The 25,250-nt window shown below is 49.1% G+C and overlaps 1 protein-coding gene across 3 annotated transcripts in view; it reads left to right on the top strand.

Annotated features, from left to right (window-relative positions):
* GRAMD1B (GRAM domain containing 1B) overlaps positions 1–25,250 on the top strand; it is a gene marked incomplete at its 5' end in the record, with an annotated part of 162,716 nt that overhangs the window by 17,362 nt on the left and 120,104 nt on the right. For 2 of the 3 annotated variants that reach the window (XM_081123591.1, XM_081123590.1), the window contains one exon: positions 14,569–14,646. In XM_081123591.1, coding sequence (XP_080979717.1) covers positions 14,569–14,646 — 78 coding nt within the window. The remainder of the gene's footprint in view (positions 1–14,568; positions 14,647–25,250) is intronic. The other variant, XM_081123592.1, reaches the window with a different exon arrangement.

Raw genomic sequence — 25,250 nt, 5'->3', positions numbered from 1 at the left:
GAAGACCCCCTACCCAGTTAGGCCTTACTTAGCCTCACTGCACTGTTAAGGCCCCACAGGCCTCCGTGACGGTCTTTTACACGCTCACTTCACAGGGGAGCAGTCCGGCTTCAGAATGGGGGCGTGTGTTTCATTAGCACTCTCAAGCCAAATAAATGATCTGAGCGTTACTCAGCTCGTTTGTTGTGTTGCTGTTCAGAAGTAGCCAGGGCCTCTGGCCTTTTGGCTGATGAAGGGTGACAGTGCAGGCCCCGAGGGGCTCTCCGGGAGTTGACAATTACCAAAATACTTGGGTAGGGCTGTTTTTATTTCTTCTAATTGGAAAAAAAATAAGATACAGTTTTACCTTAAACCAGATTTTTCCTGGGGCTGAGGGCAAATGAAGTTGGGTGGGGGTGGGGGTAGGTCTAAGGTAGGACTAAGGTGGGGAAGGGGAGGCAGGGAATTGGAAAGGACTCTTTCTGGGAAACAGCACGGCTTGCAGCCTGTCCTTGAGGTCATGGTGCCTCCATGTACCCGGCAATTTGTCCGATAAGGCTTCTGTGTAAATACACTCCCCCACGCGTCCTTGGTGCTTTAGGACTCAAGAACTCATCCTTCTTTCCAGATGCGTCAGCCTCTCCTGCCCATGGGTGCTTCTCTCCTTGGCTCTGGGGCACAATGCCAGGCTTTCTGCATCTTCCCCTCCTTTTACCTTCAGGACTCCTACACTTTGTGTTGAAGGGGTTTGGTTTCTGTTAATGGCAGGGGAACAGACAGGTGGTGACAAAATTAAATATCAGTTGGGAAACCATAGTCATAAAACATCTATATTTATTCTTGAGTTTGATCTTCAATCAGATGTAAAACAGACTCTTGCGACTTTTTCCTGGGCTTTAAAATGTTCTTATAGGAATTTGCTAGTGGTTTCTGGTGACTCAGTCTACTCCAGGCTGGCTCCTAAATGAAGTTGCTTCACTGTGGCTGGCAGAGCATCTAGTTGACGCAGCCACTGGGAGGGTTTCTTAAACCCGCTTCTTCGAAGAAGCCCTCAGGCACCAGCATTTCTGCTCTGCGGCTGGCCTTCCCTCCTGAGTCCCTCTCGTGCCTAAATGGGATGGTACTGGTCACTTCAGTCACCAAAGACTCCCCCTTGGGCTTCAGGCCAGCTCGTCACTGGCCTCCTAGAAGTCTCTCTGGGCCCAGCTCCAGCTCTGGGAAGCCCTGCCCTCTCCCCGGCTTGCTGCTCTCTCAGTCGGCCTGCCTCTGGCTCTTCACCAGCTGGTTGTTGGGACAGCTCTACTCTTAGGCATAAGTTATTTTTTCTTAAGAATGGTCAGACACTTGTTTATTTCTATGGTTTCACTTGTGGCCTTGTGACCTCATAGCAAGTGCCATTATTTGCAAACCGTTTCATCTCACATTAGTGTCCGTTGACTGGTCAGGGCATACTCTTGTCCCTTTTTGTTCTGAGATTTTTGCTGCTCTGGACTTTCCAGATAATCTTGCTTCTGGCTGAGAGCGGCCTCTTGCAGCGCAGAGAGGAGTGATAGTTTCAGCAGAATGAGCATTCAGGCTCTTCCCAGCCCCTTCCTCTAACCCAGACCTCCCCTAGTCTTATCACCGAGGTCATTCCTGCCACCCCCCTTCCCAGCTCCAAGTGCATGCTATGGGCCAGTGTCATCAAAGTGAAAGCACAAAGAATTCAGGCAGAAAACCTGAATTAGAATCCTCATTCTTTGACTTACCAACAATTCCCTCTTAGACATGTCATGTACCCCCTTGAACCCTTACTTTCATCTTCTTTGCAGTGGGGATCAGAATATATACATGCATGTGTGTGGATAAGTGTATGTATATGTATAATCCACTTTATGAATGGAAAGATCAGGCAGAAGACAGTTCGTGGAGACTTTGTAGACAGGAAAGCACAGTTTAAGTGTGAAGGGTCACCGTTAGTATTAAATATAACATGTTAGTATGCAATGTCTCAAATACACTGAAAAAAGCAGGCAGTGTTTGCACTAAGGGAGGTTTTCTCTGATGTAGCCGGTATATTGTGAAGGCTTGGGCAGAGTCACCATTGTCACTGGTGACACTTGCTCAGGTTTGGGTTTGTCATAGCTCAGAGTGAGCAGAGCTCTGGGCAGGTGGAAAAAAAGAAAATCACTGATTTAGGTCATGAATACATCAGAGGGAAGGGACAGCTGGGCTTCTGTGTGACATGGGGCTCACTTGGCCTGAGTGGAAGATGCTATCATGGAGGGGGTCTGTGGGGTCATACAGAAGAAACGTTTGAAGCAGAGAGGACAATATGAGCACAGTGGGGAGGAACACGTGCTCATGGTGCATTTGGGGAGCTCAGGTGTCCCAGTGTAAACAGAACACTGGGGCTGAAACCAGACTTTCCGTAGAGAAGTTGAGAAGTTGGGAGGAAGTTGGTTTCATGTCACAAGGCCTTGCGTGTGAGGCAGAGGTCTTTGGATTGTGATTTGTGAGGAAACCGTCAAAGAATTTTCACCCAGGAGGAGCATGGTTGGAGCTGTTTTAGAAGATACCCAGGTGGCGTAGGCCCGTCTGTGGGCTGGGCCGCTGGCCTTGGCCATGTGCCCAGCACTTCCCAGCTGTGGCTTCAGCCACATCATGTTGGCAGCTTGAAATCGACCACAGTGGGGGCACTTACATCATGGAATTCAGCGAGCAATGGCAGTCAGCCCCCTCTCTCCCCAGGCTGGTAGTTAAAAATTCATCAGCACAGTTAAGGGGCCATTTTATTAGAGCTGGACTACAGTTGTGTGTTAAAAACCCTTCAGCAAGACTGGGTTGTGTGTTAACCCCTCAGGCCCCATCCCAGACCCCCTGCATCAGAATCTAGGGCAAGTGAGGGGGTAGGATACTATTTATAAGAAAGTTCCCAGGCGATTCTTTTTTTTCTTTTTTCTTCTTAAATATGTCTTTATTGATTTCAGAAAGAGGAAGGGAGAAGGAGAGAGAGAAACATCAATGATGAGAGAGTCATTGGTCGGCTGCCTCCCGCGTGCCCACCACCGGGGATTGAGCCCGCAACCCGGGCATGTGCCCTGACCGGGAATCGAACCGTGACCTCCTGGATCCTAGGTCAGTGCTCAGCCGCTGAGCCACGCCCGGCCAGGCTTTCAGGCGATTCTTATGCATCCAGTCTGGTCCTGGTCATTGGACCAGCACAGGGACAGCGGGGCGATAGAGACAAAGAGATGAGTATAAAACATGTTTCAGAGAAGAGCAACCAAAGTTAGGGACAGGATGGAGGTGGGAGCGCGGGGAGGGGACAGCGGAGCTCTCTGAGTTTCCCCGTTTGCACAGCTGAGCGGTGGTTGATGATGCAGGCAGCTGAACTGAGGAGGACGGAGGTAGTCAGGGAAGAGGGGAGGTGAGAGTGGGGGAGGGGGAGGGGAGGTTTTGACCCTGAGGAGCCCGGGGAGGCAGAGTTTTGGCGATTCCTGCAAACAGCTGGATTCAGGAAACTGTGCTTGTTGGAACAGCCAGAGCTGGTGGTAGAGGTTTGGGCGTCAATGTGGGTTGTTGAAGCCACAGATTTGGGTGAGATTGGGGACAGTGTGTTGAGAGAGAAGGGGACTGTGGTCAAAGCTCTAGGAACAACTTTTCAGAGGTTGGTAGAAGAAGAAAAGCCAAGAAGAGATAAATCAAATGGCAGTTTGAATATATTTAGTGACGTTAGTGGTTTCTTGGAAGGAGGGTTCCTTCAGGGGCTCCTGGAATTTCCAGAAGCCTAGCGGAAACCACACCTGTAACCACGTTCCTGTCATAAGACAACCTGCAGCACTGGGTTCGTTTGGCTTGACTCCTGTCATCCCAGTGTGGGGAGGGTGTTCCAGCCATTGTGAGCGGTAGCTGCGTGCCTTTGATTAAAAACACGCGCACGCTGACTAGGAGACAGACTGTGTTGCATCAGTTACCTCTTTCAGAACGTGGCAGGTGGGAATGTGGTTTAAGGGTCATTGCTGCAGAGGAAGTAGGGGTGTCACTGTGTTCTGGGGGTCCCCTGTCTTGCCCTATGAGAGGGAATCAGTGGGAAAGGAACTTTAACTCCTCATTTTGAGCAGTTTGGATAAGGAACCAGGAGCGCGATGATTGTCCAAAATAAGATTTTGGGGTTATCTTGGACAAAATGGCTTGTGGCGCTCGCGTGGCATTTGAGAACTCCGCAGCTGCTGGCACTGCCCCCTCTCCACTGCCCAGGCTCTGGACTGGAGAGCAGGGTTCCTAGGGGCAGGAGGGGCGCAGGGAGCTGGGGCGGGGGAAGGGGAAGGCTGGCCTCTGAGACCCCGCTGTCCCGAGATTCTCGGACACTTCACGTCCCGGGAAGCACCTTGGGGGCTCACATCACGGGCTGAGTGAAGGTTTACCACTAAGTGACCTGGTCAGTTTGTATTCTCTTAAGAGGGCCTGAGATTTCACTGTGGAGCTAAGTAGTGATGGAAATTAGAAAATGTGGGGAACTAGAGAAATGTGGTGGGTTCCTTTAGCTAAGAGCAAACGAGAGAGTTTAAGCTGACAAGTTCTCCTTCCCCTTCCTTCAGACCCATCTGAGGATGTAATGGGGCTAAATATAATTCTTTTAGCTGTGTGTGGTGAGAGGTCTAGAATTTTATTTTGCGTAAGGGATCCTTTACCCTTTGTGAAAAAAACCCCTCAGAACAGAGCATTAGAGAGAATCATCATTTTCCCCAAATCATAGCTTGGCAAGGATTGGCACAGAAATTCATAACTCACAGACATTTCAGAAACAAACAGACAAACAAGCAAACAAACAGAAAGCTGTAGCCTTGGGATTCAAAACATTTCCTACTAACTTTGGCCAGTAGCATGTAATCTTAGAGCCACTCTCTCCTCTCCCTCCCTCCACCCTCTCCTCTCTCATAGTCCACCCTCTCCTCTCTCATAGTCCACCCTCTCCTCTCTCATAGTCCACCCTCTCCTCTCTCATAGTCCACCCTCTCCCCTCCCTCCCTCCACCCCCTCCTCTCCCTCTCTCCACCCTCTCCTCTCCCACACTCCACGCTCCATGGGAGGCTCTGTCACTCAGGAGATGCAGCTTCCTCACTTTGGGTATTGAGAGCTGGACCACAGCTCTGCCGGGGGGGCGCGAAGGAGGGCAGTGCCAGCCTCGTGGGTGTTTGGACAGCGGCTGCCTTACCTGGATGGCTCACATACGTCTCACTCAAGTTGGTGTCTCTAGAGACCAGTGCCAGAAACGGAATCTGTTGGAAATGTGGACGAATAAATTTGTATAAAATGGTGGGCTTCTTGAGGCCGTGCCCCTGCCTGACACATCCAGTAGGGCCTAGCAGGATGCTTTCAGCACCGGAGATCAGAAATTGTTGGCCATTGGGAGGCACGTTGTTTCCTGGAGGGAGAGTGACCGGTGCATGTTTGCGAGCACTCAGCAGGTGTCTCCCTGGACTGGCCGGCGAGTTTTCAGTGGACGTGGAGACCGGGGAGAGGACAAGGCTGGAGATCCGTGCACACCTAGGATGTGCTGGGCACTGGGGAAAGACAGAGTGACAAAATGGGACCTTTGCTCTCACGTGACGTACCATGTGGCAGAGGCCGAGTCCCTCATTGCTGCGTCCCAGGGAGAGCGACGAGTGTTATGATAAAGGGAGTACAGGGTGGCGTCGACCGGCAAGGAAGGTTTCCCTGAGCAGGGACCGCTTTCCAAGGACAGTAGTTATAGGGCTGAGACCTTGCTCAATGCTGGATCTTTCTGAGTGTTCGCGGCTATTAATTTGTTTCATTTTTACAGCCCTAGCGAGGAAGATACTTTATTCCCCCCACTTTATAGAGGCCGAGGTTGAGGAAAGCAGGTGTGCAGAGTGAAGACTTGGGTGCACCACCGGAGCCTAAGGCTTAGTCACACGGCTGGAAGGAGTGAAGCATCGAGGGGAGGGGAGCAGAGGGGATCCCGGCCAGGAGGCCTGGACTGGAGAGCGAAATTCTCGAGTGGGCGTGAGAGAGGTGGGAGGCAGCTCACCAGGCTTCTATTACTAAGCTACAGAGGCTGAATTTTGTTCTCAAATTATGGAAAGCTTGACGGATTTTAGCCAGGACTAATGGACTAATCTGGATTGGGGGGGGGGTGCCCGTTAAAGCCAAAAGTCTGTCATATACTAAAGTAGGTTTTCCAAATGCGTATGTTAAAAAATGGACAAATCAGTTAGTTTTCCTGTTTTTACTTATGTAGACACATTTGTATAATTAAAATTAAGTATATATGAAAAGTTTGATTTCACAGAAAAGTTTTCTATGTGTGTTACTGTAACTTTAAATTTATAGTGAGTAGGGCTAGTAAACGTGCATTCACCAGTCGCTGAGAGTAAACAGATGCACAGGCTGGGGTGGGGCTTAGCGTACATGGTGACATCACCAGCAGTCAGTAAAACCGCTGCAGAAAGTCACTCTGCAGGACAGCAAGCCCGTTACCACACACAGTGGGGTGCGGGCATGAGCTCATCATTCCTGAACTGTTTACGAGCCGTGACTCTTGCATTTAAATCTGTAGACTGTAGTTGTAGATAGTGTAATATTTATTTATGTCGGCAAAATTACTACAATTTTTTTCCAACATACGGCCTATTGCTAAAATGTCTTAAAAATAACATTGAAGCCCGGTGTGGCTCAGCGGTTGAGCATTGGCCTAGGATCCAGGAGATCGCAGTTCAGTTCCCGGTCAGGGCACATGCCAGGGCTGCGGGCTCGATCACCAGCAGGGCCCGTGTGGGAGGCAGCTGATCAGTGACTCTTTCATCATCGATGTTTCTCTCTCTCCCTCCCTCTCCCTTCCTCTCTCTGAAATCAGTAAAGACATATTTAAAAAAAACCCACACAGTGAATTGCCCGGGCTGGTTTGGCTCAGTGGTTAGAGCTTCAGCCCAGGCATCAAAGGACCTCGGGTTTGATTCCCAGCAAAGGGCACGTACCTCTGTTGCAGGTTTGATCCCCGGCCCCGGTTCGGGGCATGAATGAGAGGCAACCAATCGGTGTGTCTCTCGCACATCGATGTTTCTCTCTCTCTCCCTCTCTCTTTCTCTCTCCCCCCTCCCTTCCTTACACTCTCTCTAAAAATACAGTGGTAAAAACATCCTTGGATGAGGGGAAAAAAATTAATAAGTGACAGTAAATTAATAACAAAAAAACCCTGTTAATTAAATTATAAGCAAATCTTGGTTAAAAGCATTTTCAAATTAACAGGGTGTTAATTTTCACATATGACATACGGACTGGAAATTTTGTCAGTTAAATCTGAAGTCTTTTAAATCAAGGCCCACGAAATCGAGGGTTTACTGTGTAATATTACACAGTATTTTCATAAGATTTTCAGGGGTCCATGAAACTTAGGTTCCCTTGGTGACCTAAGAGCTGGAAGAGGAAGGAACTCAGTGGAATATAAACTCCTTGAGAGTGGAGATCTCACCTGCTCTGTTTACTGCCCTATACTTAGTATCTAGATTCTAGTACAGTGCCTGGTACATAGTTGGTGTTTGATAATTTATTAAATGAGTGGCTGAATGAGTCCTGGGAAACATTGCAGGACCAAGCCTAAGAGTTCATGAAATTCCCAAAAAAGAAGAGAAAAACGAAAGTTGGATAAAATCCAAGAACTAGGAGAGCATGATGCGGGAGAAGGCAAGAAAGCTGGGGCGTGAAGAGTGGGAAGGATCGTCAGTGTCACACCTGCTGCTGGTCAAATGAGAGCAGAAGGTCACAGTTGCCGTTGGCTTAGGCAGTGGCAGGGTCCCAGTAGATAAAAGCAAGGGGGGTGGAGATACGGGCCGGACTGCCATGGGCTAATTCAGGAACCAGCGGTTAGGAAGCAGAGGCAGCGAAGGGCGATGTCCAGTGGGTCTCGGTCCTGGTTGCCCACCAGAATCTCTGAGAAGCTTTAAGAAATACACATTTCTGGGCAGGTTCGGACTCTGACTTGGTAAGTTTGGGGGGGGTCCAAGGATTCTGCACAGTAAAGCTCCCAGCTTATTCTGATACAGTTTTGATGGTTTGGCAAGAGTGTATTCTTCCAATAAAATACGGCCCTGAGGGAAAGGAAGGAGAAATAAAGGACTTGAGGGAGAGAACTTTCTTCTTTCTTTTTTTAAAAATATATGTTTTTATTGCTTTTTAGAGAGAGAGGAAGAGAAAGGCAGGGAGAGAGAGAGAGAGGGAAACATTGATCCGTTGCCTCCCATAAGCACCCTAACCTGGGGACTGAACCTGAAACCCGGGCCTGTGCCCTGACCAGGAATTGAACTGGCGACCTTTTGGTTCGCTGGACGGTGCTCAGCCAACTGAGCCACACTGGCCAGGGCTCGCTCTTTCATTTCTTTCCCCCTTCCTTCCTCCCTCCCTCCCTCTCTCCCACATCAGAGACATGGACATGTGTACAGGTAAAAGAACTATTAAGTAGAGAAATGCTAGTGAGTTGAAAGATACTTAACTGGAATCTGAATCCCTGAGTCTCTGACCAGCTATGCACCTTGCAGGTTCCCATGGGAGCCATTAAGCAGAAAGTCCTGCCGACTGTAGACAGATGATCCGTTTTCACCCAGAGCGTGCTGCTTTCTAAGTGGCTTTAGAAAATACTCAGGTGTGTTGTATAAGAAGCTGGCAGTCACTGGCAGTGCCCCAGATCACCTGTTGACTTATTTTCTATTATTAGCCTTTCCCATACTCGCCAGATGACAAACAAGCTGGTCTTTTATTGCTGCGTTGCTCTCTGTTCTCCCCCACACCCCTTCCCTACTTCAGCCGAGCAGGCCAGCGTCACTCAGGTGCATGTGACTCAGCCCGCGGACCAGCTTTCCCTTCTGCCGTGACGGTTGACTGATCCTACGTTTCAGGTCAGAGGCTCTCAGCACTTCAGCATGAGGGGCTCTTCTGTTACCTTCCTCCCAAGCATTCGGTGTTTTAAAATACTTCCGTGCCAAACTAACTGTGAATGCTACGTATAGTTGATGCCCACCACCTGTGGTGTACCTGCCCGGGCCCAGACACTTTCCGTTAGATGGTTTCTACCGTTTCTAATCCCTACTGCAACCATTTAAGGCTGGCGGTAGACCAGCATTGGACACTGAGGGAAGTTACATATTTTGCCCATTGCCACCCAAAGTGGCAGAGTGGGGACTAGAACTTGTGTCTTCCTGACTCCAAATTCTGAACTCGTGTGATGGGATTACTCACCGCTCCATCCTCAGGACGGTGGTATTTCATTGTCCCATCCCTCGGGGACAGGCTAAGAGAGGATGAGTGACTCGCCAAAGTTACAGGGCCAGTTGGAACCAAAGCCGGAGGTTAACCTAGGTGTGTCTGTCTCCATGCTCTTTCTGTCACATCCACTGCCTAATCAGAGTCATATCAATCAAAGCAACTCTGAGCCTTTTCAAAGCTTCCAATTAGCATGAGATAATTGGTGCTAACATTCAACATTGCTCCGATTCAGCCAACAGCAAAGAAACGTGATGAATTAGTCTGCACAGCCTTAGTGTGGATAAATGTAGTTTCCCTTTGACTGGAAATACTAAATCATAGCTCGCACATCCCCATAGCTGCTTGGAATCCCCGGACTCTCTCGAAACCCCTCTGGGCTTGGGAGGCCACGGCCCCTTTGGTGTCTGTGAGAGAAAGAGCTCTTTGTACTTAGGAAGCCCCAGCTTAGAAAAGGGGCCAAGCTCAGCCTCCCTAGCAGTGACACTGTACTTTCCACAGGGTGAAAGGACACCTTCCTGCACTTGTGGTGAGTGTCCTGGGCTGGGGGAGGCAAGTGGGGGAACCATGGGCACTGCCCAGCCTGGGCTGCCGAGCTTCCTGGGAGAGCCTGTGACTTTCCTCTCTGAATTTCCCCTAAGTGTGCTTCACCTGAGATGCCAGCTTTCCCAGCTCCTCCCTCCCAGCGTTACTACTAGTTTAATGCGACCTGGGAAAAGCTCCGAGCACTAGCTTGCTGAGGAACAGAGCCGGGATCCAGATTCGCTTTCATCCAGTCCTTTCCCTCGGGAATACTCTGGAATTTAAAGAAGAGCTTCCCGCCTGTGGAGCACAGTCCAGTGTCCCAGAACTTGAACTATACAGAGATTTGTACCTGAAGCTTGAATTTGCAGCAGGAGGGATTTGAGTCCCCCCGAGGTCTCTGCTGTCTTGGGGAGTGGCCGCGGTTGCTTACGCAAGTCCTGGCAGTGTTAAGCCAGTGTTCAGTCATATGCCGCCCAGGTGAAGTCATTCCAAATCCTTGTTTAGACTTTTTCAGGCTTCCAAACAAACATTTTCATCTGTTAGTACACTCAGCTGGACTTCCAACAAGTTCTCCTCAACTTCCACAAGGGGTAGAGCCAGACTGGACACCTCATCTCACCAGGGCCCTGACTGAAGTGCAGGGGTGGGGATGTGGCCCTGACCGGTGGCATCCATTCTACCTACAGACATCCGGTGCGCTGGTGGCCTTGTCATGACCCAGAGGACTTGCTGATTCATTCAGGGAGTGTGATGAGCTGCCTGGGTATCCAGGTGGCCTGTTACCCGAAAGGCGCACATAAGAGTTTATGTGAGAGGGCGAGGCAATGTCTGAGTCTCTGGAAATGCTGCTGAACAATATTATTTCATGGGAGTGAGTGGAGGAGTGGCTGGCATCCACCTCACTGTTGAAAAACATATTCCACAAATGGGAAGAGAGAGGACCAGGAGCCTCCTGGGGCTGTAGAGGGGAAGGATCCTGTGCACCCCACAGCAATTGCCACCACGGATTTATCTGCAGTCCCTGCTGGTCAGTGTTCACCTCTCTCGGCAGCGTGTTCCCTGACGACGCCCCAACAGGAGTGGCTGCCATCGGCACCTTGTCGGTCGGTTGTCTTTCGTGTCGCTGTGTCGCAGTGCACCGGGAATAATTGTGCCTCCTAGACCAGGAGCCCTTCAGGCCCGTCTCCTAGTGCAGTGCCTGCTATGTGATGAATGCGTGGTAAATGGAGCTGGCCTGGCACACCTTTTCTCCTCACTTCTGCTTGTCCTGCTCCAGTGTCAGCCCAGAAAACCAAACCAGTTGTAGAGACAATCTTATCTGCCCCAGAGGGAAGTGATCTGCCTCTGTCCTGTGTTTCTGTAGCAGTTAATATTTATTCCTAAGAGCTATCGTTTTCTCCGTTTAAATGTAGTTACTGATTTTGATTCTGACTTTCCAGATTGTAAACACCTTGAGAGCAGGGTCCTCTCTGATTCATATTTTTGTTTTCCATGACTCACAAAACAATGCCTTGCACATAGTAGTCCTAGCACTCATACATTAGTGCGTGCAAGGCACTGTTCTTCATACTTCACATGTTCATTCTTTAATCCTCACAGTGGCTTAACAGGTAACAACTGTGATGAGTACCTTTCTCCATTTCATAGGTAAGAGAAATGACGTTAAATAATTCGCTCAAGGTCTTATAATAGGAAGTGGAGGAGCTTGGATTCCATCCCAGGAGCACACTTCAGGGTCTAGACTTAACCGCTGCCTTGATGTTGCCCCTGGTTGGCATGGGCACGTAGAGGGCGTTGCATAAATACTGTTGAGTGCGTGCAGGTGGATATTTCTTAGTTACTTTGAACCAATCAGCAGTTGAAGGCGATGCATTGTTGCTTTCATCTCTACCGTCTGAGCTGCTTTCTAAGCACTGGGAAGGCCAGAAGGGGGTGCCAGAGGCTGGTTCTCCTTTCGCTTCCAGACATCTGGATGGGTTGGCCTCCTGAAGGTTCGCGTTTGGAAGTCAACAGTGCCACCTTGTGGGACAGTTTGCTAATGTCAGCTCAGAATTCTTTTTCTGAACCCCTGGTAAATTGTCCTTGAGTTCTGGGATCCCCTGTATTAGCTTACCTTTACGTTGTGATTGCCAGAGAGAGGGGAGGGCAAGAAGGAAGAACCAGCCCGTTGTAGTTTATGTGAAGTCAGGTTTGGTCTCCCTCGTGACGAGGCTGTAACCTGGTCATTTGGGTTGGTTAAGCCCCGTGGGCTGGCTCCAGGCGCCCTCCCGTCTACTTCTCCCAGGTGCTGCTGTTGTAGGTGGTAGGAATGGCACTGGGTGTTAGTCCGGTGGGGTCACACTGGACCTGGGTTCAGCAACCTCTGTACTTAAGTCCTGGCTAGAAAAGAATTCAGAGCCAAGACCCGAACTATGAGAGAACACTTATTTGGTAAATCACAGAAGTAGAAGAAGTAATTCCTGGAAGAAATGGGCTTAGGAAACAAGCTATAGAGGCAAAGGAAGGGCCCTTGGAGCTTGGGAGTGAGGAAGCTAACGGTAAGGTGCCTGGGGGGGTGGGAGGGAAAGGGAAAGGCAAGGGCATGCTCCCGGGAGGGAGGGCGCTGGGTCCTCCATCCTAATGTTTCTAAGGGAGGAGATTTTAGGGGAGGTCCCAGGGGAAGATCCCAATAGAACATTCAGCAGCTTTCCAGGTGGGTCCTTTCAGGGTTGTGGTCTCCACTGATTGATCGGACTGATTGGTGGCACGGGGTGGGCGCATCGTTCAGTGCAGCTGGTCCTGAGGTCAGCCGTGGCTGGTTTTGCTTCTTTTCTGGGTCTGGAGCTGAAATACATTCAAGGCCTGGATGTTATCTCTAGGGACAAAAGGTCGGGTCCAAACCTCAGGACCAGGGATATGCTAGGGGAGGAGAGGCCACCCTGGGGGCGAGGTCTCACCCTGTGATTGTCCTTTGTTGCGCACCCAGGGCTTTGCATCCTGCTGACCTTCTGTACCTGGCCCATGGTCCTTGCCCTGCTCGTGTCTGTCTAACTGCCCATCACGCAGCGGCCGTCTAGACTGCTGTCCCTCTCCCCACGCTCGCCTCGAGCTGTACCTGCCGTGGAACTTGGTTCCATCTTCTTTGGGTTGCCTTCTGTAGTATAACACGTACGGCACGTTACATGGAAGAGGGGCCTCGAGGCGCGTAGCAGGTCACTCCCACTGTAAGAGGTCCCGTGGGTCAGCAACACAGCAGGGTAACTTTGTCACAGGGAGTTTGTGAAGGTCTGTGGGACCCGGCAGAGGGGGAATCACGAGCAGCCACTTCATAGTGAGCAAGGGGCGAACTGCTTCGTGTTAGCAAGTGAGGAGGAGGGGACTGTGCACACGCTTAGTTCCTGCCAAGCAGCCGAGGCTCTGTGTGTGGTCTGTTCTGGTTTCTGTGTTTGAAAATTTGATATAAACTGCTTCTAAGTTCATTTACTTCTTGCTAGAAGGACAGAACATAGTGTGTGGTTATAACTGTGGCCCCAGAAAATCGTGTGTTTCTTTGATTGGGAGGAAGGCGCTGGAGCAGGCGCCCGCCCTGTGGGGCCCTTCAGGCTGCAGTCTGCTGGGAGTGGGTCCGAGGACTAGACTCGAGCTCAGTGCATCCCGCTGTGGACAGTTCGGTCAGAACAAGGTGGCGGCTTTGCTGTTATGGAGCCTGGGTTATGGTGACACTTATGGTAATAGGAATTTATTATTAAGATCTTTGCGAGGCGGGGGTTTGCTAGCTTTTTCTGTAAGAGGAGAGGTGCTGAACATTCTGGGCTCCGTGGGCCTAAGGGGTCCACTGCTTACTCTGCCCTGAGAACGAAAGAGCAGCCGGGGCGGTCTGTGGACGGGTGGGCTCACGGCTCGGCCAGCACGGTTCGGCTCTGCAGTTGAATTTCATGTAATTTTCAGGAAACTTTTTTTTCTGTTTCCTTCCCAACCGTTTTAAAAGGCAAACACTTCCAAAGAACTAAGAAGGAGACAAAAAAACACCCAAAAGAGGCAAACACCATTCTTAGCTCCATGGGCTGCACAGAACAGGCTGCTCCACATCTGGCCTGGGGCCTGTAGGTTGGGGACCTCTGGTGAGATGCTTAGAGTAGATAATAACTAGCAATTAATAAAGGTATTTGTCCGTAAGCTGCATGTTTGGTTAGTGTCCTGAGGTGTGTGGACAGACAGCTTTTCTTTGTCTTGAGTAAGATGAAGGACAGCTGAATCCCAGTAACTTTAATGTAAGCATCTTGAAAACTCTGAACTGAGCTCGGTAACCATCTTGCCTCCAGGGCTCTAAGGGGTGGACGGACTCCACCCGCCAACCCTTCCTTTCCCCTCAGCCTCCCAGCCTTCCCTGGAGGCAGAGAAGCGGGTCCCCTCCGCCCTTCTGGAATTCCCCCCCCATACCTCTTCTGTGTGCCGTCTCCCCCACCGCCTACGCCAGGTCCTCCAGAGTCCGGTGAGGGGGAAGAAGGGCTTAGGGTCCTGTCCTAGGGATTAAGAGGCCCGTGCGGAGAATGCGGGAGGCAGTCGCTCGCTCAGATCACAGCCAGGGCGGAAGGAGGTTAGGACCTGCCTCTTCAGCTCCAGGTGTGTTGAGTGGGGTTGTCACCAAGTTTGTGTCATTTCTCAGGTCCACTGATGTCAGCACACTCTCTGGGCAAACTTACACGGGGAACTTGTATTTCTAAAATGTTGTAACCCCCGTTTCTTTGTCAAGCTGAAGCTTAAACGACCTCCCGCAGGGTTGAGAAAGAAGCTGTCCCTTAACGGCCCTTTCCTGTGTCTCCGCAGCAGCCAGCAGAGCAGCCAGCAGAGCAGCCACGAGGATGATTCTGGCCGGTTCCTGAGTCCTCGGGTGCAGGACGGAAGGTGAGCCCAGGAAGAGGGAGAGGGCGCAGGGAGATGTGCCGGGGGACCGTGAGGAGACCGTGGCCCTGGTCTTCTTGAGGGAAAGCTTTCGATTAAGTGACAGAGTGTAGAAAAGAAAGCAAGGATTTATTGGCTGCGGCAAAACTGTACTTGGGACGGCGAAACAGGGCAGGGCACAGAAGCAGCAGGAGAGCCCGGGCCGGGCTGCTCTGGCTCACGGAGAAGTCGGGGAGATAGATGGGGCAGGTCCAGGGGTGATCCCGGGACGAGCTGCCGCTGCCCATTGCTACCCTGGTTTCAAGTCTCGTGGGGTCCCCGCACAGGGGAGGAGATGTCGCTGACATGCTCCCCTGGGGGCCCGGGGGGAGAGAGTGCCCTGGGATGTTCATTTTCAGGGGTTTTAAAGGCTGGGTGTTTAGGGGAGTCTCAGGGGGGGATCAGTAGAATATTCATTGGTTTTATGCTGATGTGTCCAAATGAGATTTATTCCCCTAACTCCACCTGTCCTTGGGTGTGGTTGACAAATGGTGCTAATTGGATTTCTGCTGTCTCCCTGAGGAGGGTGATTTAAGCTATCTACCCTCTGGCTGGGGAGGAGAAATGCAAACCATTTACCTTTAGTGTCCTTGGCTTAGGGGAGATGGGACTTATTAGACGGCTGTAAACTGCTGTTGAACTGTCTGCCCTAGTTTCCCTGTCCTGGAATTTTCCCAGCTTCATACTGTACTATAACAAAGAGATTGTAGGGATGGGGCGAAATGGAGTAAGATTGCGCTTCCACCATGAGCGAGAGCTGTGGGTAACTGAAGTAGGAGACGCCAGACCTCTGTACTCAGGGATGGCTGGACAGACGGGCTCACCCAGAGGCGAGGGAACACCGGGAAGGGGCTGGGCCCAGGCTTCTGGGCTCCCTGGGGGAGAAGTCATCCAGACGTGTGGGAGGCCGTCAGAGGGAGCTGGGACTTGAGGCACACTCTGAAGGTTGGGTCAGTGTGCTGGGAGTGGAAGGTGTCTTGTGGATTGTGGGTGTCAGAGGTTGATGGAGAGTGGGCTGGGGGTGCGGGGTGCAGTGGGAAGAGGTTCCGAAGCGCTCAGCTGAAGATGTGAGGTGATTCGCTAAAGCTCAGGCTGAGGGCCAGCCAGCCCCTGCCCAGGTGGTGCCCGTGGGCCACAGGGGAGGGCTGTGTCCGAGTGGAACTGTGCCCACTTGGACACAGTTGATGTTACATGAAAAGAGGCCTCCGCTGGCATTCCGCAGGGCTCTGCCTCTGGTCCAGCTCCGATGACCATGTTTATCAACAAGCTGGAGGAAAAAGTAGAAGGTACTTTTACTTCATTTGTCAAACTTACGGCAGACACACAGCTGCGAGGGAACAGAAACACCCAGATTACAGAATCAAGATTTAGTATTATTTCAAATAGAACTATGGGTAGAAACACGGAGACTTTTCTGTTTAAAGTAAATGTGTTATTATATATTTATATTTATATGGCACGTTTATGAATTTATATTAGAATAAATAGTTTATTAAATGTAGGATTATCACAGGGAGCCAACATAGTAGCCAGCAGTTTTGACAGGATTCTGTGTGGAACAGAATTTGTGGGGTTTTTTACCAGACAAATGTGAGCCAATAATAGACACAAGTACCAAATGATCGTTGAAAGTCTGGATTTGTTGATGGAAGCGTGGAGGCAGGGATTAAAAAGAAAAGTTTCACTGTGGTCTCCTAGTGTGACCATGTCTGTTATATCCATTTGAAAACAGATACTGATAAATTAGAGCCCAGGAAAAAGTAATGCAGGTGATAACTATATCTTATAAGTGTCGGTTGAAGGAAAGGAGTTTAGGAAACGAGAAGGTTTAGGGCACCTGTAACAGCACTTATTAAGTATCTGGAAGCCTAAGGAATGTAACCAGAGGGGAGAAGCTACAGCAGGATATCAGCTCAGGAAGAACTCTCCTGGGTTAGCGGAGACCTGCCCGCAGCGGAACAGGCCTTGCAGGGGAGTGAGCCTCCCCTTCACGCAGTGTTCGAGCAGAAGCTACATGGTGTGTCTTGGAAATGATTCGTCCTGGGCCAGCGGTGGGACCTCTGTAACCCTGATCTCTTCAGATTATAATGTTTTGTGAGTTCTGCCCTAGTTCTCAGTTGTTTTATGTTCATTATTAACTGAAATTAACAGTTCAGCTCATCAATTTAGGCAGACGGTATATGGAGGCGCGGGGCCCCCGAGGAGCAAGGGCTGCCATTCCTGTTAAGACACTTAATCAGTTGTGATCCTGTGGCAGTCCCCTCAGCCTCTAGAAAGGCCTACGTTCTCTTTTTTTTTTTTTTAATTTTATTTTTGTTTAAAATATTACAGATGTCCCTTTTTCCCCCCAATGACCCGTTCCACCCTGTTCCTTCCCCCTCCCCAGTCCCTCTTTTGAAAGTTTTATGGGTTTCGGCAGCCATGCTCCCCAAATCGGAAGGGGCCGTAGAGTTCCCCAGCGCCGCCCCCTTCCCTGTGTTTGTCTCCTACGGGTACCCTCCATTTCCAGTCGGGACGTCTTCAGCTGCTCCTGTCAGCTCTTTGGTTGACCAAGGCAACTGCGTGTATTTTCTCTCTGCTGCTTGATGCATTCCTGGGAGAGTAAGTGCTGACTTGCGCCTTTCCCAAGGCACTTGACCTGACTCAGGACGCTCGCTGCCAGCACATTAGAGAGCCCTGCCTTTGGTTCCCTATTTGGGATTATGTGGTCATATAAATTCTGTTCTGGCTCCTTCTCTGCCCACTCCTCTAACCAATTCAGCTGTTACAGAGGGTCTCCCATCTAAAACCTCTGCCAAGGAAAATCTCTAGGTGTTTCCTTGCCCTTTCTTCCCGTGCCTGGCTCACTGAGAGCTCCCTACCCTCTTTCTGGGGGACAGTGGATGTGGCTTTGTTCCCCTTGGCAGTATGGGAAACAGGGCTGTGAGCGGAAGTATGCTCCCCATGGCGGTCCCTGCGGACCCCTCTCAGAGACTCAGGAGGGTATGTGTGCACCTTGGCCTTTCTGAGTGAAGCCTTTTTCCCTTCTCAGCCCATGGGTTCTCTCAGAGAGAGCAAGTCCCCGGAGCACCAATTAATCGCCCAGCTTCAGCTCAGAGCAAACCGTACACCCTGCCCCTAATCTTTTCTCTAACATGTTTCCACCCAATTAAGAGACTCTCTGGGACAGCTCAGACGTTGGTCTGTGACGCCCTGGCCTGGGCAGGTGTGAGACGGGAGATTTCTGCAGTGATGGGGTCTGGCTCAGGCCCCTTGCTCCGGGTCTCTGGGCACTGTGGGCACTGTGCCATGCTGGTTTCAGTGGCGTTTCCTACATCTCATGTACCCTTTGCCACTCCCCTGGGAGGCAGGTAGGGCAGGTGTTATTGTCACGGATTGAAAATGGTCAAGTATGAGGCAGGTAATAGGGTCCCTTTTCAGTGGCTGCTCCTAATTCTGCAAACCATGTGGTAAGTTATAAGAAGAAGGATAGTTTCATAGATCAGGCCAAAGAAAAGTAAAATTTATTTTTTTTCTCTTTTAAAAATCAGAATTTTAATCTTTCAGTGTGAGATGTACTTTAACACTGATTTTTCTTTTTCCTGTACAAGGGTCAGAATGGATATAATGTTTAGAGACAATCGCTACCCTACCGTAGTCTAAGAATGTCCGCATTACAGCAAAGGGGAGCAGGCTCCGCGTGGTGTCCACACCTAGGGCGCCTGAGAACCTGTCCCGCACTCACATCAGTTTCTGTCCTGAAGGGAAAAGCCTTTGGAGCCCAGGGGGGGCAGAGGGTGGGTGTGAGGGAGGGAGTTGCTTCCTGAGCCGGTGTGCGTCAGGGGGAAGGGTTGATTTCAGGAAATAATGAATTTGTGGGATTTGGGGGATTGTCTCAGAGTTAGAAATACCCCTCCCCCCCAGGTTTTAAGTAGAAAACAAAACGGATCTAACTTCCTAAGGTATGTGTATGTGTGTGTAATGGAATATGGGACATTAATCCATTTTTATATTTCTAGGTAAAGTCAGGGGTACATGTAAAAAACACCTGTTCCCAGATTCAGCCCAAACTGGACCAATCGTTAGGGTTTCTCGGGTTGCCAGATTTTTATTTAGTATATTCACCCAGTGGCAGAAACTTTTGAACAAAGCTGGACTGTAGGAAAAGGAGCTGTTTTATCGGGACATTTATGTAGCGGTGTTCGTTTCACAGGCCACGGGCGCCATGAGTCGGGAAGCCTGTTAGGCACAGGAAAGTGAGGCGCGGGGTGCGGGTGCAGGCGGGGCCATTCCCGCGTTCACCCCACAGCCTGTGTGCCGCACCGGGAGCCTGCTGGGGCCTGGGCTGCAGGAGGGCAGAGGCTCACTGCCCTGCGGCTCTGTGGTGGATTGGAAAGAGCAAAAGAGAGCCTTCGAGTCAGACCAACTTAGCTTTGACTACCTTCTTTCTTACTGCGCGTTTTAAAAGGCAACTTACTCGGCCTTCCTCAACTATATAGGTCCCTCGTTTGTTGGAACCTTTTATTGTAAATAAATGAGACAACATGTGTGCCTGGCAGCTGCTAGTCCTCTGGTGGTTTTGGTGTCATGAGATTTACTCTGTTTCTTAGCAGATCTGTACTCTCTTGTCCTTGAAGACAGCAGAGACGGAAAGAACGTATAGAATACCAAGACCTGCGAAATGCCTCATATAGATACTAAGGATAAAGAGGTTAAGGCATGGTGTTTCTCCTCAAAGCCCTGCTTCCTTATGGTGAGGCATCCCTGTAAGCAAGCAAGTGAAATGCAGTGTAATAATTGACATGTGGAATTAATACAACTGAGAAATTGGTTTACTAATGTACTTAATAGGCCTATTCAATGAATCTTGCACACTTTTTTTTAAATGCTCACCCGAGGATATGGTTTTTTATTGATTTTTTAGAGAGAGAGAGGAAGGGAGAGAGAGAAAGAAACATCCATATGAAAGAGAAGCGTTGATCGATTGCCTCGCATATGCACCCTGACCAGGGATTGAACCTGCAGCCAGGGTACATGCCCTGACCAGGAAGCAAACCCGAGACCTCTTGGGGTGATTGCCTCGCATATGCACCCTGACCAGGGACTGAACCTGCAGCCAGGGTACATGCCCTGACCAGGAAGCAAACCCGAGACCTCTTGGGGTGATTGCCTCGCATATGCACCCTGACCAGGGACTGAACCTGCAACCAGGGTACATGCCCTGACCAGGAAGCAAACCCGAGACCTCTTGGGGTGTGGGACGACATTCCAACCAACAGCCACCCTGCCAGGGCTTGCATACATTTTTAAATTAAATATAATCCTCTCAGCAACCCTATCAAATAGATGCTATTATTATCTTCATGTTAGAGTTTAGGAAGCTGCGGCTCAGTGGAGTTAAGAAATTTGCCCAACTTTTTTGTGTGTGTGTTTGGGAAGTTTGCATAATATGGGGAATTCCCTGATTCTTGAATATTTAATAGAGTTTTTTTAGTAAACCTTTAGGATAGGAAGTATCTTCCTAGATGTAAGGCAGAAAGCAGAAAAATAATAAAGTGATCGATATATCAGGAGAAACTAGTTTTATTAAATTTTTTTATATACTCCTTGCTTATTTGTCAGAATAGTGTATATTATGTTATTAATGAGAAAAATTTAATAATCAACTTGATTATAATAAATAAAAAGAAATTTGCCCAAGAGAAACAGAAGTACTCTGCTTGGGGTGAGGGTGGGGAGGGGAGGAGGTGAGGGGGTATCTAGAAAGATTCCGTGGAGGGGGTTGTGCCTCAGTTGGAGCTGCAAGGTGAGCAGGAGCCTGTCAGGTGAGCAGTGTTGCCAGGCAGGGGAGCGAGCGGAGGGAAGCCTGGCAGCTGAGAGAGCAAGGCGTGATCAGGAACTGGGGACACTTCAGTATTGCCGCAGATCGTGTCCCAGGAGGGGGTAGCCTGCAAGTAGCTAAAAGTCAGGTGCCTGATCACGTCACATCCTGTCTTAATAGACTAGACTGGGCTTCCTTTATAGACGAGGGGAACCTGGGAGGGATTTTGAGGAAGGGGTGCCCAGGTCACTCCCAGATTCTCTTGTGAGAAAAATCGCTTTGGCCCTAATGTGGAAGATGAACTTCAGGGGCAAACACTAGAAGCAGATAGATGAGGAATTGTTGACCTGCTCGTTGGTTCCAATATTTAACGAGCATTTATTGAGTGTGCCCTCTTGCAGGCATTGGTGCAGCTATGAACAGGATTAACCATGGTCTCTCCTTTCATGGTGCCTACTTTATAGAGAGAGGAGATAGATAGTAAACAAATAAACAAAAAATCAAGTAATAATAAGTGCTGTAAAGACAGTGAAAAAGGATGGTGCCATGGAGCAAAGCTTTTTGAGACTACTGTAAGTTGGCTGGGAAGGGATGGCTAGATGTTTTCAGCTGAGACCCGATGGGCACATGTCTTAATTGTGGTAGTAAGGACAAAAGGCGGAACCAGTGGAAGAAATTTAGTAAATAGGTTTAAAAGACTTGCATCTGGGTTGAGGAAGGGTAACCTACGGTTTCTGGTTTGGGCAGCAAATGAAAGGCAGCATAGTCTAGACGTTAAGTGCCTGTCTGGGTTGGGACTGTGCTTCCACTGCATGCGCTGTGATCTTGGACAGATCACCTCACCTTTGTGCCTCACTGTCCTCGTCTGTAAAGTGGATATAAATGTAGTTCATACCTCATGGAGTTGTTGAGAATTGAGTCTGTATATGATGATTAGAATAGGACTAGTACGTGGAATATGACTAGTATTATATATGTGCTCCCTATTATTATGATGTTAATATTATTACTTATTACTAAAATATTGGATTTAAAAGGGGGAAGAATGAGAAGAACAGGAATGCTGGTGAGTTTAATTTAGACATGTGGCGTCTAAACTACCCATAGAGCATATACGTAGGGAGATAACACTAATGTGAGGGCTAAAACAAAATTAATACATTTTCCTCCCACCTTCTAACTTCTTGCTGGGCTAATAAATTAACAGACAGATTAAGAGGAGAAAATAAAATTTTAATATATGCACATGAGGAATTCACATATGCATGAAAATTCCAAAGGCAGTGAGGCAACACTGGGTATATATGACATTTTGGACAAAGGAGGAAAGGGAGGAACAAGGTGTTAGATTTCAGAAGTGAGAGTGGGCGATTTACAGGTAAGCTGAGGTAGAGCAGGAACACACATGGCAGGCAAATTCTTGCTAGGCAACTCAGAAACAATGGGACATGGGGTATCTAGCTAACAGGCCCTGCATGAAGTTCTCCTTTTTAGCATACTTAATTCAAATTAGGCTAAGGGGAACATCCTATGGTTTCCTTTCTGAAGTGGGTATTTTTATCTTAATATCTTGGGCAGAAAGGGGGGAGGGTCAAAGGTTCTTTATGGATCTTTTATTTCTTAATAACTAGCTTAAAGTAAATATCTCAAAAGGCAACTTCAAGGTGGCTGAACTTTGGTTCCTTGCACTAAGCAGTTGGCTATACCTGTTGAAGCTCAGTAAAAAAACTACTTATTTGGACATTAGACTGTAGTTAAGACAATAGTCTTAGTATTAGCAAAGTTCAAGCAGAGGCAAAGGAAGGAGGAATTTACAATAGTTTGAAGCCAAGAAAACTAGGAGACCAAAATATCATAGAGGTTAAGAAAAGAGTCAGAAAGAGGGTAGAGATAGGTAAGATGGGAACTAAAAAGGATCTTCTGCAGTGGCAATTAGGAGTTCAGTGGTGACTGTAGAGCAGTTTTAGAAGAGTTTATGAGAGGAGGGAGAAGAGACTGAACATGGAGAATTTAATTCGTTCTAGGAGTTTGCCTGGGAAGAAGAGAAATAGAGATGATACCTAGAGGAGAAGTCCGAGGTGACTGGGGAGAGTTTACGCAAGCATTTTTTAAATCTCTGAAGTAGAAATCTGTAGGTCAAGGATGACAATTTCATAGAGGACATTATTCATTTATTCACTCAACAAACTTGATTATGTACTATGTACTCATTGAGTTTTCAGTCTGTTGAGGTGACAGTATTAACAAAATTGAGTGTATGACAGAGAAAATACAAACTTGGATATATGCATTAAAGGAAGGGAACATGGTTCCATGAGAGAGTATATCAAAGAAATTGGACCAGGTATGAAGGGAGCAGGGTGAGGTTGTAATGGTTGAGATAAGACCAAAGGATGAGTCTTAGGTGAGAAGGAAGCAGTGAGATGCAGTGAAATGAGATAGATGGGCAGGAGCTTGGTTGGCCATGACAAGGACTTGAGTCTTTAAACTAAGAGCATCAAGAAGCTATTGTAAGTCTTTAAGAGGGGAGGTGACAGTGTCACCTGAAAGGAACAGGGCCCCAGTGGGTCAGGCTGGCCAGTAGTATATGGTTTCTTGACTTCGTGCAGGAAAGATTTCATGACATGAGTCCACATGATTTTGAGAGTATGTTTATTAAAGCTGGGGACAGTGAAACAAAGGGAGGGCTTAGGATAGAAGAAGCAACAGGAGAGCCTCGGCGGTACTCTGCTTTGGATCTCTAGAAACTATAAAATTATAGGAAAGAAGTGAGCCATGCTGGGCTGTGTGGACTCACTGAAGTAAAAGTCACAGTGACAGAAGTGAGCCAAGGCTGGGCTGCTGTTAGCTCACTGGAGAGTCAGAGAAAAGGGGGCCTTGGGGACAGATTTGGGGGGTTAGACCAGGATGAGCTGCTGCTGCTCCCCTGGTTGCAAGTCTCGCTGGGACTCTTAGAGCTTAGGAGAAAGAGCAGAGATACAAGCCTGAAAAGGGGGAAGAAAGGCATGGACGTTCTCCAGAGGGAGTCCTGCTGACTCGCTTTATCTTGAGGGGTTTTATCTGTTTTCTAAAGGCAGGGAATTTCAGGGGAGGATCTCAATAGAATATTCATCAGCTTTCCAGGTGTGTCTTTTTAGGGTTGTAGTTTCCACTTATTGATTGGCTCTAGGGGAGGGGGTCACTGGTCATTGCATCTGGTCTGATGTCAGCCGTGGTGTCGTCGCCCCTTTGGGTTTTGCTGATTTTCTGGACCTGGAGCTGAAACACAGCTGAGGTCTAAATATCATCTCTAGTTCGACCAAACTCTGACTCCCTGGTCAACAGACCCCAGGCTTTGTTCCTAAGATTATTTGATGCTGGTCAGAACTTCATTGTATTGAGGACCCAATGCTTAAGGGAGTGGCCATGCAAGGGCAAGTATGGGCGTCCTATGAGGCTGTTCTCTGCCCCCTTGTTTTTCCTCTCAGGGGGTCTACAACCATATGACTAGTGATATGCCAGGGGAGGAAAGGTCAGGGGAGGGTCCAAACCTCATGACCAGTGATATGAAAGCTGGGAGAGGGTCCGAACTGCAGGACCAGCAATATGAAAGGTCAGGGGGTCTAAACCTCATGAGCAGCGATATGCTAGGGGAGGAAAGGTCACTCTGGAGTGAGGTCTTTATTTTCCCAGTTCTGTCCGTTGCTAGGCACCCAGGGCTTTCTGCCCTGGTGACCTCCTGTACCTGGCCCATCGTTCTTGCTCTGCTCACATCTGTCTAACTGCCTACCACAACAGGATCAGATTTTTATTCTGAAAAGATTGCAATGTATGGAAAGGATAGAGGCAGCCCTGTTGGATGCAGAGACCGGCTTGGGCAGTTAGGAGGCTATTGCAGTAGTACAGGCAAAGGATGTTGGTACTGTGGACTTGGCTGGTGGTCATTATAAAAGAAAAGCAGGTAAATTCAAGACATGTTTAGGGGATAAAATAACGAGAAATTGGTGATGGATTGGACCTAGGGAGAGGAGAGAAGGGAGGCCTTCAGAGTCAGTACTGAGATCCCAACGTGCTCAGCTGGGTGGTACCATCTGTTGAAAGATGAGGAAGCAAGGTTTCTGGTTGAGGCAAGAAAAGGCAGATATAGATCACAGCGGAAAGGATTACCTTTGAAGGACTACCTCTGAATAGGAGATAATAGTGGGTACGGATGCAGGTGAGTTCATAGGTGTGTGGTAGGAAGGTGAGGTTCATAGCAGGATCTATTTTCTCTGTGTGGTAGGAAATATCATCCTCTTAGATCAAGGAAGGGGGAATGGGAGAACTGTAAGGTTTGGGTATATTTAACTGGGGACTTTCTTGTATTGCCTTTTCTCTGACTAGCTAAACATGTTTTACCGGAACTCACACTCATTTCTTCTGGTTGGGACAGGGAAGGCGGGCTGCGTCCTGCCTAGGTGACAGGTGTAGTGGTCAGCTGTGCCGGGCAGGGAGGGTGAGCTGTGTCCTGCCTAGGTGACAGGTGTAGTGGTCAGCTGTGCTGGGCAGGGAGGGCGGGCTGTGTCCTGCCTGGGTGACAGGTGTAGTGGTCAGCTGTGCCGGGCAGGGAGGGTGAGCTGTGTCCTGCCTGGGTGACAGGTGTAGGGGTCGGCTGTGCCGGGCAGGGAGGGTGAGCTGTGTCCTGCCTGAGTGACAGGTGTAGTGGTCAGCTGTGCCGGGCAGGGAGGGTGAGCTGTGTCCTGCCTGGGTGACAGGTGTAGGGGTCGGCTGTGGTTAATCCTGCCCAGCA

This window comes from Miniopterus schreibersii, assembly GCF_964146895.1.
Source record: "Miniopterus schreibersii genome assembly, chromosome: 20".
Lineage (NCBI taxonomy): Eukaryota > Metazoa > Chordata > Mammalia > Chiroptera > Miniopteridae > Miniopterus > Miniopterus schreibersii.
This window is presented reverse-complemented; position numbering and strand designations above follow the sequence as displayed.